General features: G+C 50.7%; 1 protein-coding gene across 2 annotated transcripts in view; it reads right to left on the bottom strand.

Moving 5' to 3' along the window:
- LOC118375720 (transient receptor potential cation channel subfamily A member 1-like) overlaps positions 1-17503 on the bottom strand; it is a 115980-nt gene that overhangs the window by 94479 nt on the left and 3998 nt on the right. Inside the window, exon 2 of one of the 2 annotated variants that reach the window (XM_052498886.1) lies at positions 6668-6838. In XM_052498886.1, coding sequence (XP_052354846.1) covers positions 6668-6793 — 126 coding nt within the window. In that variant the 5' untranslated portion in view covers positions 6794-6838. The remainder of the gene's footprint in view (positions 1-6667; positions 6839-17503) is intronic. The other variant, XM_052498889.1, reaches the window with a different exon arrangement.

The following is a 17503-nucleotide window of genomic DNA, read 5'->3' as shown; positions in this document are numbered from 1 at the left end:
GGGACAGAGGTTAGGTACCGATGGGGACAGAGGTTAGGTACCGATGGGGACAGAGGTTAGGTACCGATAACCGATGGGGGACAGAGGTTAGGTACCGATGGGGACAGAGGTTAGGTACCGATGGGGACAGAGGTTAGGTACCGATGGGGACAGAGGTAAGGAACTGATGGGGACAGAGGTAAGGAACCGATGGGGACAGAGGTTAGGTACCGATGGGGACAGAGGTTAGGAACCGATGGGGACAGAGGTAGGAACCGATGGGGACAGAGGTTAAGGAACCGATGGGGACAGAGGTAATGGGGACGGATGGGGACAGAGGTAAGGAACCGATGGGGACAGAGGTTAGGTACCAATGGGGACAGAGGTTAGGTACCGATGGGGAACCATGGGGACAGGTAAAGGAACCGATGGGGACAGAGGTTAAGGAACCGATGGGGACAGAGGTAAGGAACCGATGGGGACAGAGGTTAGGTACCGATGGGGACAGAGGTTAGGTACCGATGGGGACAGAGGTAAGGAACCGATGGGGACAGAGGTTAGGTACCGATGGGGACAGGGGTAAGGAACCGATGGGGACAGAGGTTAGGTACCGATGGGGACAGAGGTTAGGTACCGATGGGGACAGAGGTTAGGTACCGATGGGGACAGAGGTTAGGTACCGATGGGGACAGAGGTTAGGTACCGATGGGGACAGAGGTTAGGTACCGATGGGGACAGAGGTTAGGTACCGATGGGGACAGGGGTAAGGAACCGATGGGGACAGAGGTTAGGTACCGATGGGGACAGAGGTTAGGTACCGATGGGGACAGAGGTAAGGAACCGATGGGGACAGAGGTTAGGTACCGATGGGGACAGGGGTTAGGTACCGATGGGGACAGGGGTTAGGTACCGATGGGGACAGAGGTTAGGTACCGATGGGGACAGAGGTTAGGTACCGATGGGGACAGAGGTAAGGTACCGATGGGGACAGAGGTTAGGTACCGATGGGGACAGAGGTTAGGTACCGATGGGGACAGGGGTAAGGAACCGATGGGGACAGGGGTTAGGTACCGATGGGGACAGGGGTAAGGAACCGATGGGGACAGGGGTTAGGTACCGATGGGGACAGGGGTTAGGTACCGATGGGGACAGAGGTTAGGTACCGATGGGGACAGGGGTTAGGTACCGATGGGGACAGAGGTTAGGTACCGATGGGGACAGAGGTTAGGTACCGATGGGGACAGAGGTTAGGTACCGATGGGGACAGAGGTTAGGTACCGATGGGGACAGAGGTTAGGTACCGATGGGGACAGAGGTTAGGTACCGATGGGGACAGAGGTTAGGTACCGATGGGGACAGAGGTTAGGTACCGATGGGGACAGAGGTTAGGTACCGATGGGGACAGAGGTTAGGTACCGATGGGGACAGAGGTTAGGTACCGATGGGGACAGAGGTTAGGTACCGATGGGGACAGGGTTAGGTACCGATGGGGACAGAGGTTAGGTACCGATGGGGACAGGGGTTAGGTACCGATGGGGACAGGGGTTAGGTACCGATGGGGACAGGGGTTAGGTACCGATGGGGACAGAGGTTAGGTACCGATGGGGACAGGGGTTAGGTACCGATGGGGACAGGGGTTAGGTACCGATGGGGACAGAGGTTAGGTACCGATGGGGACAGAGGTTAGGTACCGATGGGGACAGAGGTTAGGTACCGATGGGGACAGAGGTTAGGTACCGATGGGGACAGGGGTTAGGTACCGATGGGGACAGAGGTTAGGTACCGATGGGGACAGAGGTTAGGTACCGATGGGGACAGAGGTTAGGTACCGATGGGGACAGGGGTTAGGTACCGATGGGGACAGAGGTTAGGTACCGATGGGGACAGAGGTTAGGTACCGATGGGGACAGAGGTTAGGTACCGATGGGGACAGAGGTTAGGTACCGATGGGGACAGGGGTAAGGAACCGATGGGGACAGGGTTAGGATACCGATGGGGACAGGGGTAAGGAACCGATGGGGACAGGGGTTAGGTACCGATGGGGACAGGGGTTAAGTACCGATGGGGACAGAGGTTAGGTACCGATGGGGACAGGGGTTAGGTACCGATGGGGACAGGGGTTAGGTACCGATGGGGACAGAGGTTAGGTACCCGATGGGGACAGAGGTTAGGTACCGATGGGGACAGAGGTTAGGTACCGATGGGGACAGAGGTTAGGTACCGATGGGGACAGAGGTTAGGTACCGATGGGGACAGAGGTTAGGTACCGATGGGGACAGAGGTTAGGTACCGATGGGGACAGAGGTTAGGTACCGATGGGGACAGAGGTTAGGTACCGATGGGGACAGAGGTTAGGTACCGATGGGGACAGAGGTTAGGTACCGATGGGGACAGAGGTTAGGTACCGATGGGGACAGAGGTTAGGTACCGATGGGGACAGGGGTTAGGTACCGATGGGGACAGGGGTAAGGAACCGATGGGGACAGGGGTTAGGTACCGATGGGGACAGGGGTTAAGTACCGTTGGGGACAGAGGTTAGGTACCGATGGGGACAGGGGTTAGGTACCGATGGGGACAGGGGTTAGGTACCGATGGGGACAGAGGTTAGGTACCCGATGGGGACAGAGGTTAGGTAACGATGGGGACAGAGGTTAGGTACCGATGGGGACAGAGGTTAGACAGAGGTACCGATGGGGACAGAGGTTAGGTACCGATGGGGACAGAGGTTAGGTGGGGACAGGGGGGTACCGATGGGGACAGAGGTTAGGTACCGATGGGGATGGGGACAGAGGGTTAGAGGTACCGATGGGGACAGAGGTTAGATACCAGAGGTTGGGCAACCGATGGGGACAGAGGTTAGGTACCGATGGGGCCAGAGGTTGGGGACAGGTACCGATGGGGACAGAGGTTAGGTACCGATGGGGACAGAGGTAAGGCACCGATGGGGACAGAGGTTAGGGTGGGGACAGAGGTTAGGAACCGATGAGGACAGAGGTTAGGAACCGATGGGGACCGATGGGGACAGAGGTTAGGTAACCGATGGGGACAGAGGTTAGGTACCGATGGGGACAGAGGTTAGGTACCGATGGGGACAGAGGTTAGGTACCGATGGGGACCAGATGGGGACAGAGGTTAGGTACCGATGGGGACAGGGTTACCGATGGGGACAGAGGTTAGGTACCGATGGGGACAGAGGTTAGGTACCGATGGGGACAGAGGTTAGGTACCGATGGGGACAGAGGTTAGGTACCGATGGGGACAGAGGTTAGGTACCGATGGGGACAGAGGTTAGGTACCGATGGGGACAGAGGTTAGGTACCGATGGGGACAGAGGTTAGGTACCGATGGGGACAGAGGTTAGGTACCGATGGGGACAGAGGTTAGGTACCGATGGGGACAGAGGTTAGGTACCGATGGGGACAGAGGGACGATGGGGACAGGAACCGATGGGGACAGAGGTTAGGTACCGATGGGGACAGAGGTTAGGTACCGATGGGGACAGAGGGGGACAGTGGTTAGGTACCGATGGGGGACAGAGGGTACCGATGGGGACAGAGGTTAGGTACCGATGGGGACAGAGGTTAGGAACCGATGGGGACAGAGGTTAGGTACCGATGGGGACAGAGGTTAGGTACCGATGGGGACAGAGGTTAGGAACCGATGGGGACAGAGGTTAGGTACCGATGGGGACAGAGGTTAGGTACCGATGGGGACAGAGGTTAGGTACCGATGGGGACAGAGGTTAGGTACCGATGGGGACAGAGGTTAGGTACCGATGGGGACAGAGGTTAGGTACCGATGGGGACAGAGGTTAGGTACCGATGGGGACAGGGGTTAGGTACCGATGGGGACAGGGGTTAGGTACCGATGGGGACAGAGGGTGGGGACAGAGGTACCGATGGGGACAGAGGTTAGGTACCGATGGGGACAGAGGGGACAGAGGTTAGGTACCGATGGGGACAGAGGTTAGGTACCGATGGGGACAGAGGTTAGGTACCGATGGGGACAGAGGTTAGGCACCGATGGGGACAGAGGTTAGGTACCGATGGGGACAGAGGTTAGGTACCGATGGGGACAGAGGTTAGGTACCGATAGGGACAGAGGTTAGGTACCGATGGGGACAGAGACAGTTAGGTACCGATGGGGACAGAGGTTAGGTACCGATGGGGACAGAGGTTAGGTACCGATGGGGACAGGGGTTAGGGTACCGATGGGGACAGAGGGTAAGGAACCGATGGGGACAGGGGTTGGGGGTACCGATGGGGACAGGGGGTTAGGTACCGATGGGGACAGAGGTTAGGTACCGATGGGGACAGGGTTAGGTACCGATGGGGACGATGGGGACAGAGGTTAGGTACCGATGGGGACAGAGGTTAGGTACCGATGGGGACAGAGGTTAGAGGTACCGATGGGGACAGAGGTTAGGTACCCGATGGGGACAGAGGTTAGGACGATGGGGACAGAGGTTAGGTACCGATGGGGACAGAGGTTAGGTACCGATGGGGACAGAGGTTAGGTACCGATGGGGACAGAGGTTAGGGTACCGATGGGGGGACAGGGGTTAGGTACCGATGGGGACAGAGGTTAGGTACCGATGGGGACAGAGGTTAGGTACCGATGGGGACAGAGGTTAGGTACCGATGGGGACAGAGGTTAGGTACCGATGGGGACAGGAGGTTGGGGACAGAGGTTAGGTACCGATGGGGACAGAGGTTAGGTACCGATGGGGACAGAGGTTGGGGACAGGTACCGATGGGGACAGAGGTTAGGTACCGATGGGGACAGAGGTTAGGTACCGATGGGGACAGAGGTTAGGTACCGATGGGGACAGAGGTTAGGTACCGATGGGGACAGAGGTTAGGTACCGATGGGGACAGGGGTTAGGTACCGATGGGGACAGAGGTTAGGTACCGATGGGGACAGAGGTTAGGTACCGATGGGGACAGAGGTTAGGTACCGATGGGGACAGAGGTTAGGTACCGATGGGGACAGAGGTTAGGTACCGATGGGGACAGAGGAGGACCGATGGGGACAGAGGTTAGGTACCGATGGGGACAGAGGTTAGGTACCGATGGGGACAGGGGTTAGGTACCGATGGGGACAGAGGTTAGGTACCGATGGGGACAGGGGTTAAGTACCGATGGGGCCAGAGGTTAGGTACCGATGGGGACAGGGGTTAGGTACCGATGGGGACAGGGGTTAAGTACCGATGGGGCCAGAGGTTAGGTACCGATGGGGACAGGGGTTAGGTACCGATGGGGACAGGGGTTAAGTACCGATGGGGCCAGAGGTTAGGTACCGATGGGGACAGGGGTTAGGTACCGATGGGGACAGGGGTTAAGTACCGATGGGGCCAGAGGTTAGGTACCGATGGGGACAGGGGTTAGGTACCGATGGGGACAGAGGTAAGGTACCGATGGGGACAGAGGTTAGGTACCGATGGGGACAGAGGTTAGGTACCGATGGGGACAGAGGTTAGGTACCGATGGGGACAGAGGTTAGGTACCGATGGGGACAGAGGTTAGGTACCGATGGGGACAGAGGTTAGGTACCGATGGGGACAGAGGTTAGGTACCGATGGGGACAGAGGTTAGGTACCGATGGGGACAGAGGTTAGGTACCGATGGGGACAGAGGTTAGGTACCGATGGGGACAGAGGTTAGGTACCGATGGGGACAGAGGTTAGGTACCGATGGGGGGACAGATGGGGACAGAGGTTAGGTACCGATGGGGGGACAGAGGTTAGGTACCGATGGGGACAGAGGTGGGGACAGAGGTTACCGATGGGGACAGAGGTTAGGTACCGATGGGGACAGAGGTTAGGTACCGATGGGGACAGAGGTTAGGTACCGATGGGGCCAGAGGTTAGGTACCGATGGGGACAGAGGTAAGGAAAGGGTTCATTCCATTTCCCTTCAGTCAATTCAGGTAAACTGGAAGATTTGTATGTATTGTATTACATCACATTTGCTGTTTCTGCACGTATCAGATCCAAACTCCTCATATAGAGAGGCATTGAGGACGACAGGTATTGGAATGGAAAATGGCAGTTTCCTTCCTGAATAAGCAGTGAACCCCGGACAATAGAGTACAGCAAAACAACCGAAACAAAGATAACATAACCAAAGAGGTCCAACTTTGTTTTGGGTCTTTGGTTCCCTGTGGGGGTGTCATGGAGGTGTGGCCTATGAGTGGATGGGGTTTAACTGTAGATTACCTATTTTATACAACCTGAGGTGAGAGGATTGCAGATGTTCTGTAAATGTTTGGAAAAAGTGCCATGCGTCCTTCTTTATCCTCTCCCCTCATATCCCACTTCCATCCCACTCACTCACTCACTCACTCACTCACTCACTCACTCACTCACTCACTCACTCACTCACTCATCACTCACTCACTCCCCCCCCCCTCCCTCTCCCTTCCCACTCCCTCCCTTTCTCTCCCCTCACTCTCCCTCTCTCTCTCTCCCTCCCCCTCCCTCCCTCCCCCCCTGCCTCCCTCTCCCTCCCCTCCCACTCCCTCCCTCTCTCTCCCCTCCCACTCCCTCCATCTCTCTCCCCTCCCACTCCCTCCCTCTCTCTCCCCTCCCACTCCCCTCCTCTTTTGCGATCCTTGACAAGCCAAAGACACATTTCACATTTTAAACAGACATTTCAATGAACAGTAATGCGTTGGAACTTGTACTAACCTCAAACAGGTTTGTAGCTGCCAGCAGAACGTCTGTTTTTGCAGTGAGTTGATGAGATGATGTTGCATCTTCAATCACGCACTTATAGGAACTGTTCTGCCGTGCCACTTCCTTGGTGAGCTGCATGGGGGACCCTTTTAGAGGTTGCACAATCCAATGCAGAAACAATCACTGAATGGAAGAAGGATAGAATGATGCACTCAGGATAACACATATACACACATACTCCTGCAAGGCAGTTAACCCACTGTTCCCTGGGCGCCGAAGACATGGATGTTGATTTAGGAAGCTCCCCGCACTTCTCTGATTCAGAGGGGTTGGGTTAAAATGTGGAAGATACATTTTAGTTGAAGGAATTCAGTTGTACGACTCACTAGATATCCTCCCCAGCAAGAGTGCGGAAGGGTGAGGAGGGGTGGCGAGAGGGAAGGGAGGTGAGGAGGGGTGGAGAGAGGGAGGGGAGGTGAGGAGGGGTGGAGAGAGGGAGGGGAGGGGAGGAGGGGAGGAGAGAGGGAGGGGGGGTGAGGAGGGGTGGAGAGAGGGAGGGGAGGTGAGGAGGGGTGGAGAGAGGGAGGGAGGTGAGGAGGGGTGGAGAGAGGGGGAGGGGAGGTGAGGAGGGGTGGAGAGAGGGAAGGGAGGTGAGGAGGGTGGAGAGAGGGAGGGAGGTGAGGAGGGGTGGAGAGAGGGAGGGGAGGTGAGGAGGGGTGGAGAGAGGGAGGGGAGGTGACGAGAGATGGAGAGAGCGAAGGGAGGTGAGGAGGAGTGGAGAGAGGGAGGGGAGGTGAGGAGGGGTGGAGAGAGGGAAGGGAGGTGAGGAGGGGTGGAGAGAGGGAGGGGAGGTGAGGAGGGGTGGAGAGAGGGAGGGGAGGTGAGGAGGGGTGGAGAGAGGGAGGGGAGGTGAGGAGGGGTGGAGAGAGCGAGGGGAGGTGAGGAGGGGTGGAGAGAGGGAGGGGAGGTGAGGAGGGGTGGAGAGAGGGAGGGGAGGTGAGGAGGGGTGGAGAGAGGGAGGGAAGGTGAGGAGGGGTGGAGAGAGCGAAGGGAGGTGAGGAGGAGTAGAGAGAGGGAGGGGAGGTGAGGAGGAGTGGAGAGAGGGAAGGGAGGGAAGGGAGGTGAGGAGGAGTGGAGAGAGGGAGGGGAGGTGAGGAGGGGTGGAGAGAGGGAAGGGAGGTGAGGAGGGGTGGAGAGAGGGAGGGGAGGTGAGGAGGAGTGGAGAGAGGGAAGGGAGGTGAGGAGAGGTGGAGAGAGCGAAGGGAGGTGAGGAGAGGTGGAGAGAGGGAAGGGAGGTGAGGAGGAGTGGAGAGAGGGAAGGGAGGGAAGGGAGGTGAGGAGGGGTGGAGAGAGGGAAGGGAGGTGAGGAGGAGTGGAGAGAGGGAAGGGAGGGAAGGGAGGTGAGGAGGGGTGGAGAGAGGGAAGGGAGGTGAGGAGGAGTGGAGAGAGGGAGGGGAGGTGAGGAGGGGTGGAGAGAGGAAGGGAGGTGAGGAGGGGTGGAGAGAGGGAAGGGAGGTGAGGAGGGGTGGAGAGAGGGAAGGGAGGTGAGGAGGGGTGGAGAGAGCGAAGGGAGGTGAGGAGGGGTGGAGAGAGGGAGGGGAGGTGAGGAGGGGTGGAGAGAGGGAGGGGAGGTGAGGAGGGGTGGAGAGAAGGAGGGGAGGTGAGGAGAGGTGGAGAGAGGGAGGGGAGGTGAGGAGAGGTGGAGAGAGGGAAGGGAGGTGAGGAGAGGTGGAGAGAGGGAAGGGAGGTGAGGAGGAGTGGAGAGAGGGAGGGGAGGTGAGGAGGAGTGGAGAGAGGGAGGGGAGGTGAGGAGGGGTGGAGAGAGGGAGGGGAGGTGAGGAGGAGTGGAGAGATGGAGGGGAGGTGAGGAGAGGTGGAGAGAGGGAAGGGAGGTGAGGAGAGGTGGAGAGAGGGAAGGGAGGTGAGGAGGAGTGGAGAGAGGGAGGGGAGGTGAGGAGGAGTGGAGAGAGGGAGGGGAGGTGAGGAGGAGTGGAGAGAGGGAAGGGAGGGAAGGGAGGTGAGGAGGGGTGGAGAGAGCGAAGGGAGGTGAGGAGGGGTGGAGAGAGGGAAGGGAGGTGAGGAGGGGTGGAGAGAGGGAAGGGAGGTGAGGAGAGATGGAGAGAGTGAAGGGAGGTGAGGAGGAGTGGAGAGAGGGAGGGGAGGTGAGGAGGGGTGGAGAGAGGGAAGGGAGGTGAGGAGGGGTGAGAGAGGGAGGAAGGTGAGGAGGGGTGGAGAGAGGGAAGGGAGGTGAGGAGGGGTGGAGAGAGGAAAGTGGAGGGGTGGAGAGGGTAGTGAGAGGGTAGTGAGAGGAGAGGAGGGGTGGTGAGGGTAGTGAGAGGAGAGGAGGGGTGAGAGGGTAGTAGAGGAGAGGAGGGGTGGAGAGGGTACTTAGAGGAGAGGAGGGGTGGAGAGGAGAGGAGGGGTGGAGAGGGGTAAGAGGAGAGGAGGGGTGGAGAGGGTAGTGAGAGGAGAGGAGGGGTGGAGAGGGTAGTGAGAGGAGAGGAGGGGTGGAGAGGGTAGTGAGAGGAGAGGAGGGGTGGAGAGGGGTAGAGGAGAGGAGGGGTGGAGAGGGTAGTGAGAGGAGAAGAGGGGTGGAGAGGGTAGTGAGAGGAGAGGAGGGGTGGAGAGGGTAGTGAGAGGAGAGGGTAGTGAGAGGGTAGTCAGAGGAGAGGAGGGGTGGAGAGGGTAGTGAGAGGAGAGGAGGGGTGGAGAGGGTAGTGAGAGGAGAGGAGGGGTGGAGAGGGTAGTGAGAGGAGAGGAGGGGTGGAGAGGGTAGTGAGAGGAGAGGAGGGGTGGAGAGGGTAGTGAGAGGAGAGGAGGGGTGATAATGGGGACGAGAGAGGACCTGTATTATCTCAGTGAGTGTAATCCAAGAACCAAGCTACTATACTGGATGACACTGGTGTAGACTGGAGAGAGAGGCTGGCTGTTACCTCTGTCCTGAGTCGTGATTAGTGTAGGCACACGAACAGAAAAGGTAAACAGAAAAGAGCATTAACAGGTGCTAGCTAGCTATTTTTGTTACTATTACAGGACTCCTTAATGCTGGCCCACATTATCTCGTGTAGAAAACAGAAACAGAAAGCACCGTTTATCATTGAACATGTTCAGGGATGTGTTCACACGTGCCTTCTGTTGCGTAACATTTTGCGATGGTTTGCTACAGTTTGCATGATAATGACCCTGGTGGTACAGCTTTCGTGTCTTCTGTTGCATAACTTTTTGCTACAGTTTGCATGATAATGACCATGGTGGTACAGCTTTCGTGTCTTCTGTTGCGTAACTTTTTGCTACAGTTTGCATGATAATGACCCTGGTGGTACAGCTTTCGTGTCTTCTGTTGCGTAACTTTTTGCTACGGTTTGCTACGGTTTGCATGATAATGACCCTGGTGGTACAGCTTTCGTGTCTTCTGTTGCGTAACTTTTTGCTACGGTTTGCTACGGTTTGCATGATAATGACCCTGGTGGTACAGCTTTCGTGTCAGTGTTTCCTCCTGTCACATTTTCCAAAAAGTATCTTTTTAATGTTCTTGTTTTGTGACTAAAGTACATGACAGCGATCTGGAAAATGATGGACGTTATCGACATCTAGTCACGAAGGTAGATGTGTGTGGGCTTCTGTTTTTTGTTGTTGTCCAACTCTACTGTGTGTCACATTAAAACTCAAAACGACTGTCCAGCATAAAGCGACAATCCCAATTGTCTGTAGGAAGGATGTGACGATAACATGGCCATATTATTAATGTATAAGGCAGGGCTGTGTGGACCGCCTGAGGAGACTTTTTGTTTTCTAGCGGAGTCATAACCCATCATTACTCTGGAGTTTAAACTCTACAAAATGGCTGTGTTCTCAAGAGCACCCAATTCCCTAAAGTCTGAGTGTACAAAACATTAAGAACACCCTCCTAATATTGAGTCGCAACTGCCCCTTTTTGCCCTCAGAACAGCCTCAATTCGCCAGCGCAGGGACTCTACGAGATGTCGATTGCGTTCCACAGGGATGCATGTTGACTCCAATGCTTCACCCCGTTGTGCTATGTTGTCTGGATGTCCTTTGGACAATTCTTGATACACACAGGTGTCATTACGTTGGCGTGGGGGGTAGGTTTATGACAGTCATAAATACCTCTTCCCCCCTTTTTCCTCTCTCTACCCTACTGATGTTACATTTGCAAACCCCTTGGGTAACAGAGATTCTGGGAACATCAGAAGGTGGGGGGGAAATTAACTATATTCTGGTAATCTGACCAATTGAACATATGCGGTGGTACTTAATGAATATGGTGTCAGTTCGGTTGTCATCTGAGACATTCTCATCAATGATAAGATGACATAAACTCTACAGTGGAAAGTCTACACATCAGAGTTATTGGATTCACATGGAATTGTTGTTCAATTTAAATATTTGAATATGAAATTATTCGTGATGGGATGAAATGTGATTTTAGCTTCTAAAATGTGAGATTTGGGTTTTGATAACTTTAGGGCTCTGCTCAATCAGCCCCTGTGAAGGGACATGGGCTATAAAACTTTTCAAACACGCCCTCCTCTCCCTTCCTATATAAGCCTTTGACGACAATATAACCTCCTGTTCCGAGGATGTGAGGACGGCGGTCCGATGTCAGAATGGTTCAGATAATAACTACAGAACGAAGCCAACATCAGCATGAGCTTGGTTGCGAATGGTATGACTTTTGAACTCTTATTCACTACAGAAGTGATACCTCCTAACCGTTGAGTTATCAACAGCAGCAGCAGCTACCACCAACCTACCGAAGCGCAGCTCCGAGTAAATATTTATTGCATTTTCCTTTTCCAAATGGGTGGTAATTTAGAATGCGTAAGATACTGTATTTACGATAGCACAGCTTCTTCCCTCTGTTCCTCAGTCTTCCCACTCTTTCACTCAAACCCAGCCCCTTTTCTTTGTGTAACCAGCTGTCATATCTGTTCCGTCCTCTAGGGACGTTTTCCTCTATGACGTAATTTGTAATCAAGTTATGATTAATTCTGTGTATACTTAATTCTGTGTGATTAGTTAGGCATTTAGTTAATAAATAATTAAACCCAATTTTTTATTGCTGATTCTACTTGTTAGCCAGGGTTCGTGCAGATAACCAAGAATTTACAACTTTCAGATGAGACTGAATTAAGGTGACGATTAATATTGACTGCTATTGATGTAAAATATTACTAGGTCTTTAAGAGTTTATTCGGAAGATAACAGCTCTATAAATATTATTTCGATGTGCCCCAACTCTCTAGTTAATTACATTTACATGATTAGCTCAATCAGGTAATATTAATTACGGAGAAATTATTTTATAGAATAGCATCTCATATCACTTCATCCGGCAAAGCCAAAGACACGACACAGGGAAACTGGTGACCTTGAAAACCCCAGCAGCGTTGCAGTTCTTGACACAAACCGGTGCGCCTGGCACCTACTACCACACCCCGTTCAAAGGCACTTACATATTTTGTCTTTTCCATTCACCCTCTGAATGGCACAGATACACAATCCATGTCTCAATTGTCTCAAGACTAAAAAATCCTTCCTTAACCTGTCTTCTCCCCTTCATCTACACTGATTGAAGTGGATTTAACAAGTGACATCAATAAGGTTTGTGATCATAGCTTTCACCTGGATTCGCCCGGTCAGTCTATGTCATGGAAAGAGAAGGTGTTCTTAATGTTTTTACACTCAGAGACCTGAAATGCACGTTCCAAATGGCACCCTGTTTCCATAGGGCTCTGGTCTAAAGTAGTGCACTATATAGGGAATAGGGTGCCATAGGGCTCTGGTCTAAAGTAGTGTACTATGTACAGGGAATAGGGTGCCATAGGGCTCTGGTCTAAAGTAGTGTACTATGTACAGGGAATAGGGTGCCATAGGGCTCTGGTCTAAAGTAGTGTACTATATAGGGAATAGGGTGCCATAGGGCTCTGGTCTAAAGTAGTGCACTATGTACAGGGAATAGGGTGCCATAGGGCTCTGGTCTAAAGTAGTGCACTATATATAGGGAATAGGGTGTCATAGGGCTCTGGTCTACAGTAGTGCACTATATAGGGAATAGGGTGTCATAGGGCTCTGGTCTAAAGTAGTGCACTATATAGGGAATAGGGTGCCATAGGGTTCTGGTCTAAAGTAGTGCACTATATAGGGCATAGGGTGCCATAGGGCTCTGGTCTAAAGTAGTGCACTAAATAGGGTTCCATAGGGCTCTGGTCTAAAGTAGTGCACTATATAGGGAATAGGGTGCCATAGGGTTCTGGTCTAAAGTAGTGTACTATATAGGGAATAGGGTGCCATAGGGCTCTGGTCTAAAGTAGTGTACTATATAGGGAATAGGGTGCCATAGGGCTCTGGTCTAAAGTAGTGTACTATATAGGGAATAGGGTGCCATAGGGCTCTGGTCTAAAGTAGTGTACTATATAGGGAATAGGGTGCCATAGGGCTCTGGTCTAAAGTAGTGCACTATGTACAGGGAATAGGGTGCCATAGGGCTCTGGTCTAAATTAGTGCACTATATAGGGAATAGGGTGCCATAGGGCTCTGGTCTAAATTAGTGCACTATATAGTGGAGAGGGTGATTTTGGGACATAGTCCATATTTTGCCCTATACGGCTTCATCCTATACCTAGATTGTGTGTATTGGGAATTTGATGTGAATTGTTAGATATTACTGTACTGTTGGAACTAGAACACAAACATTTCACTCACAATAACATCTGCTAAACACGTGTATTTGACCAATACAATTTGATTTGATTTGATCCCTCCCTTATTGGGAGAATAATGACTCTTTTATGAATGGGGATCAATATTGGACTTGGCCTCTTGGCGACTGTGGTCGTATTTATCCAATGAATTATGTCTCCTGGCAACAACTTCAGTTCTCTTGAGATTAGAGATGTATTGGCTTGATTCATGCATATAGAAGTATGAAATAGATTTGTCCTCAGGGAAAGTGCACAGCCATGGAGCCATACTTAAAATAGCATTTTAAATAGCAAGTGTCTACTCAAGGTGAAATACTGAGTGTTAACTTGGTTTCAATCAGAAAGAGTTGAAAATAACTGAAAGAGCTGAAAGATACTATAGTGGTTGTTGGCTGTTTTTCTACTTCCTGCACTGAGCTGAAATAGATTACAGAAAGTTCCAAGGTTAATGTCAATTCTATTTCACTTCCTGTCTATGCAGGAAGTACACTGGCATTTCACTTCCTGTCTATACAGGAAGTGCACTGAAACTTAAATTCCAATGATCATGAATGTTTTTAATGGGGAACATTTGGAATAAGATTTTTCTTTCAACACATAGCATCATCAATCCAGCATCAGCAATTATATACAGGGGGCTGGTGGGAAGAGTTGTCGGAGGATGGGCTCTAAGGGAATAAATGAAGCGTGTGGGTGTGTTTGATTCCGTTCCATTGATTCCGTTCCAGCCATTTCAATGAGCCTGTCCTCCTATAAATTACCCAGCAGGCTCCTCTGATATACATTATAGGTTTCCACCACTGCTTTAGCCTGAGCCTAGGGCCCCTGAGCGGCCCAGTGGTCTAAGGCACTACATCTCAGTGCTGGAGGCGTCACTACAGACCCTGGTTAGATTCCAGGCTGTATCACAGCGGTCTAAGGCACTACATCTCAGTGCTGGAGGTGTCACTACAGACCCTGGTTAGATTCCAGGCTGTATCACAACCGGCTGTGATTGGGAGTCCCCATCGGGCGGTGAAAAACTGTCCCAGCGTCATCCGGGTTAGGGTTTGGCTGCGGTAGGCCATCATTGTAAATAATAATTTGTTTCTTAACTGACTTGCCTAATTAAATAAATGTCAAATAAAATAAATGGAATGGTATAATGTAGATTTCCAGCTTAATAGACATAACAAAAAGTATTTTACTTATCATGAGAAGACCATGAACAATATATAGCGTAGTAATGCTGAATAGTTCTAGAAAGGAACTCACCTTTCTAGTAAACATAATGATGTTGTTGAGGTCACCGACTCGAGTCCATAGTACAAATAGGATTAAACTATTAACATAAATACTGTATATATATCTATATATCTACATATATATATTTTATTATTAAAAACTGTGGTGGAAAAGGATCCTAACTGACCTAAAAGAGGGCATTTTGACTGGGATTAAATGTCAGGAATTGTGAAAAACTGAGTTGAAATATATTTGAGTTGAAATATATATATATATATATATATATATAATATATATATACATACATAAATATTTGAGTTGAAAAAATAAAAATATATATATATATATATAAGAATGTATTAACTTATATATAACTTAAGTTATATTTATATATAAGTTAATAAATTCTTATTTTTATTGACAGGCTAGGAACCGTGTGTTAACTCCTTTGTTCAGGGGCAGAACGACAGAGTTGTACCTTGTCAGATCAGGGATTTTGGTTACTACTCCAATGCTCTCATCACTAAGCTACCTGCGGCCTCAACATGTCCAAACATTTGCATGGTCGTTTCAATGGTTGTGATTACACTGTTGATTTTGTCTGTCCCTCCCAGCCAGGCTACGTCCCAAAATACACCCGATTCCTGACGTGGTGCACTACTTTAGACCAGAGCCCTATGGCACCCTATTCCCTATATAGTGCACTACTTTAGACCAGATCCCTATGGCACCCTATTCTCTACATAGTGCAGTACTTTAGACCAGAGCCCTATGGCACTCTATTCCCTACATAGTGCAGTACTTTAGACCAGAGCCCTATGGCACTCCATTCCCTACATAGTGCAGTACTTTAGACCAGAGCCCTATGGGGACAGGGTGCCATTTGGAATGCATGTCTGAGTCAGTGATGTCACTGACTTGGAAAGAGAGTGTTGTTTCTGAGCGACCCTTGAACAAACAGACAGACATTATTTATATAATGAAGAACTGCCTGGATGGAAGTTAATTTGCATCATGTAAAGTCCTGTCTTATGCACCTGTCCTGTATAGGTAGGTAGCCTAGCCGTTAAGAGCGCTGAGCCAGTCACAGAAAGCTGCGCTGAGCCAGTCACAGATTAAATTTTGGTTGCTGGTCCCAAAATACACCCGACGTGGTGCACTACTTTAGACCAGAGCCCAGACATGTCAGTACTTTTTGCCCATAGTGCAGCAAAGCCCTATGGCACTCTAACCAGTACTTTAGACCAAGTCGCTCTGGATAAGAGTGTCTGCTAAATGACCTTGAAGGTATTGGCTGGGTTTTACTGTATGATATAGACTGGTGTTTTTCCAATGGGACACTGATCGTGTCGATCAAGACTTTTGAGTCCAGGCTGTAACTGAAAGCTTTGCTTCCGTCATCCTTGTTTCCTCAATTCCAAGGTTCTTCTCTTGGACCTACTCCAATGGGTGTTGAGATGAATTGGACCTACTACTCCAATGGGCTTTGAGATGAATTGGACCTACTCCAATGGGCTTTGAGATGAATTGGACCTACTACTCCAATGGGCTTTGAGATGAATTGGACCTACTCCAATGGGTGTTGAGATGAATTGGACCTACTACTCCAATGGGCTTTGAGATGAATTGGACCTACTCCAATGGGCTTTGAGATGAATTGGACCTACTACTCCAATGGGCTTTGAGATGAATTGGACCTACTCCAATGGGCTTTGAGATGAATTGGACCTACTACTCCAATGGGCTTTGAGATGAATTGGACCTACTCCAATGGGTGTTGAGATGAATTGGACCTACTCCAATGGGTGTTGAGATGAATTGGACCTACTCCAATGGGCTTTGAGATGAATTGGACCTACTCCAATGGGCTTTGAGATGAATTGGACCTACTCCAATGGGTGTTGAGATGAATTGGACCTACTCCTCCAATGGGCTTTGAGATGAATTGGACCTACTCCAATGGGCGTTGAGATGAATTGGACCTACTACTCCAATGGGTGTTGAGATGAATTGGACCTACTACTCCAATGGGTGTTGAGATGAATTGGACCTACTACTCCAATGGGCTTTGAGATGAATTGGACCTACTCCAATGGGCTTTGAGATGAATTGGACCTACTCCAATGGGCTTTGAGATGAATTGGACCTACTCCTCCAATGGGCTTTGAGATGAATTGGACCTACTACTCCAATGGGCTTTGAGATGAATTGGACCTACTACTCCAATGGGCTTTGAGATGAATTGGACCTACTACTCCAATGGGCTTTGAGATGAATTGGACCTACTACTCCAATGGGCTTTGAGATGAATTGGACCTACTCCAATGGGTGTTGAGATGAATTGTTGACTCGATCGGACCTAATAGAACCCTAGAAAATGACAAAGATACTTAATCTACTAACACAGTCAGAAAATAAAAATGTTCCACTTTTAACGGTGATATAGCTCAGTGCTATTATAATTCCTGTCGTTGCCGGTACAGTGGGTAGAGTCTGTGTCCAAATTGGCACCCTATTCCCTTTATAGTGAGCAACTTAGTATGCAATGAGTTTGCCAAACATTAGGAACACCTTTCTAATATTGAGTTGCACCGCCTTTTGCCCTCAGAACAGCCTCTCTCATCACACATTGGACCTACTACTCCAATGGGCTTTGAGATTCTCTCTACTACTCCAATGGGCTTTGAGATGAATTGGACCTACTCCAATCTCTGAGATGAATTGTTCTCTCTCCTAATCTCTCTCTGTCTCTCTCTCATCAGAAAACACATGTTCCACTTCTCTGTCTCTCTCTATCACACATCTCTCTCTGTCTCTCTCATCACACATCTTAGTCTCTGAGGTTCATCACACATCTCTAATCTGTCTCTCATCACACATCTCTCTCTCTCTCTCTCCC

Source organism: Oncorhynchus keta, chromosome 4 (genome assembly GCF_023373465.1).
Source record: "Oncorhynchus keta strain PuntledgeMale-10-30-2019 chromosome 4, Oket_V2, whole genome shotgun sequence".
Classification (NCBI taxonomy): Eukaryota; Metazoa; Chordata; class Actinopteri; order Salmoniformes; family Salmonidae; genus Oncorhynchus; species Oncorhynchus keta.
Note: the sequence above shows the minus strand (reverse complement) of the source record. Positions and strands in the feature narration are given on the sequence as shown.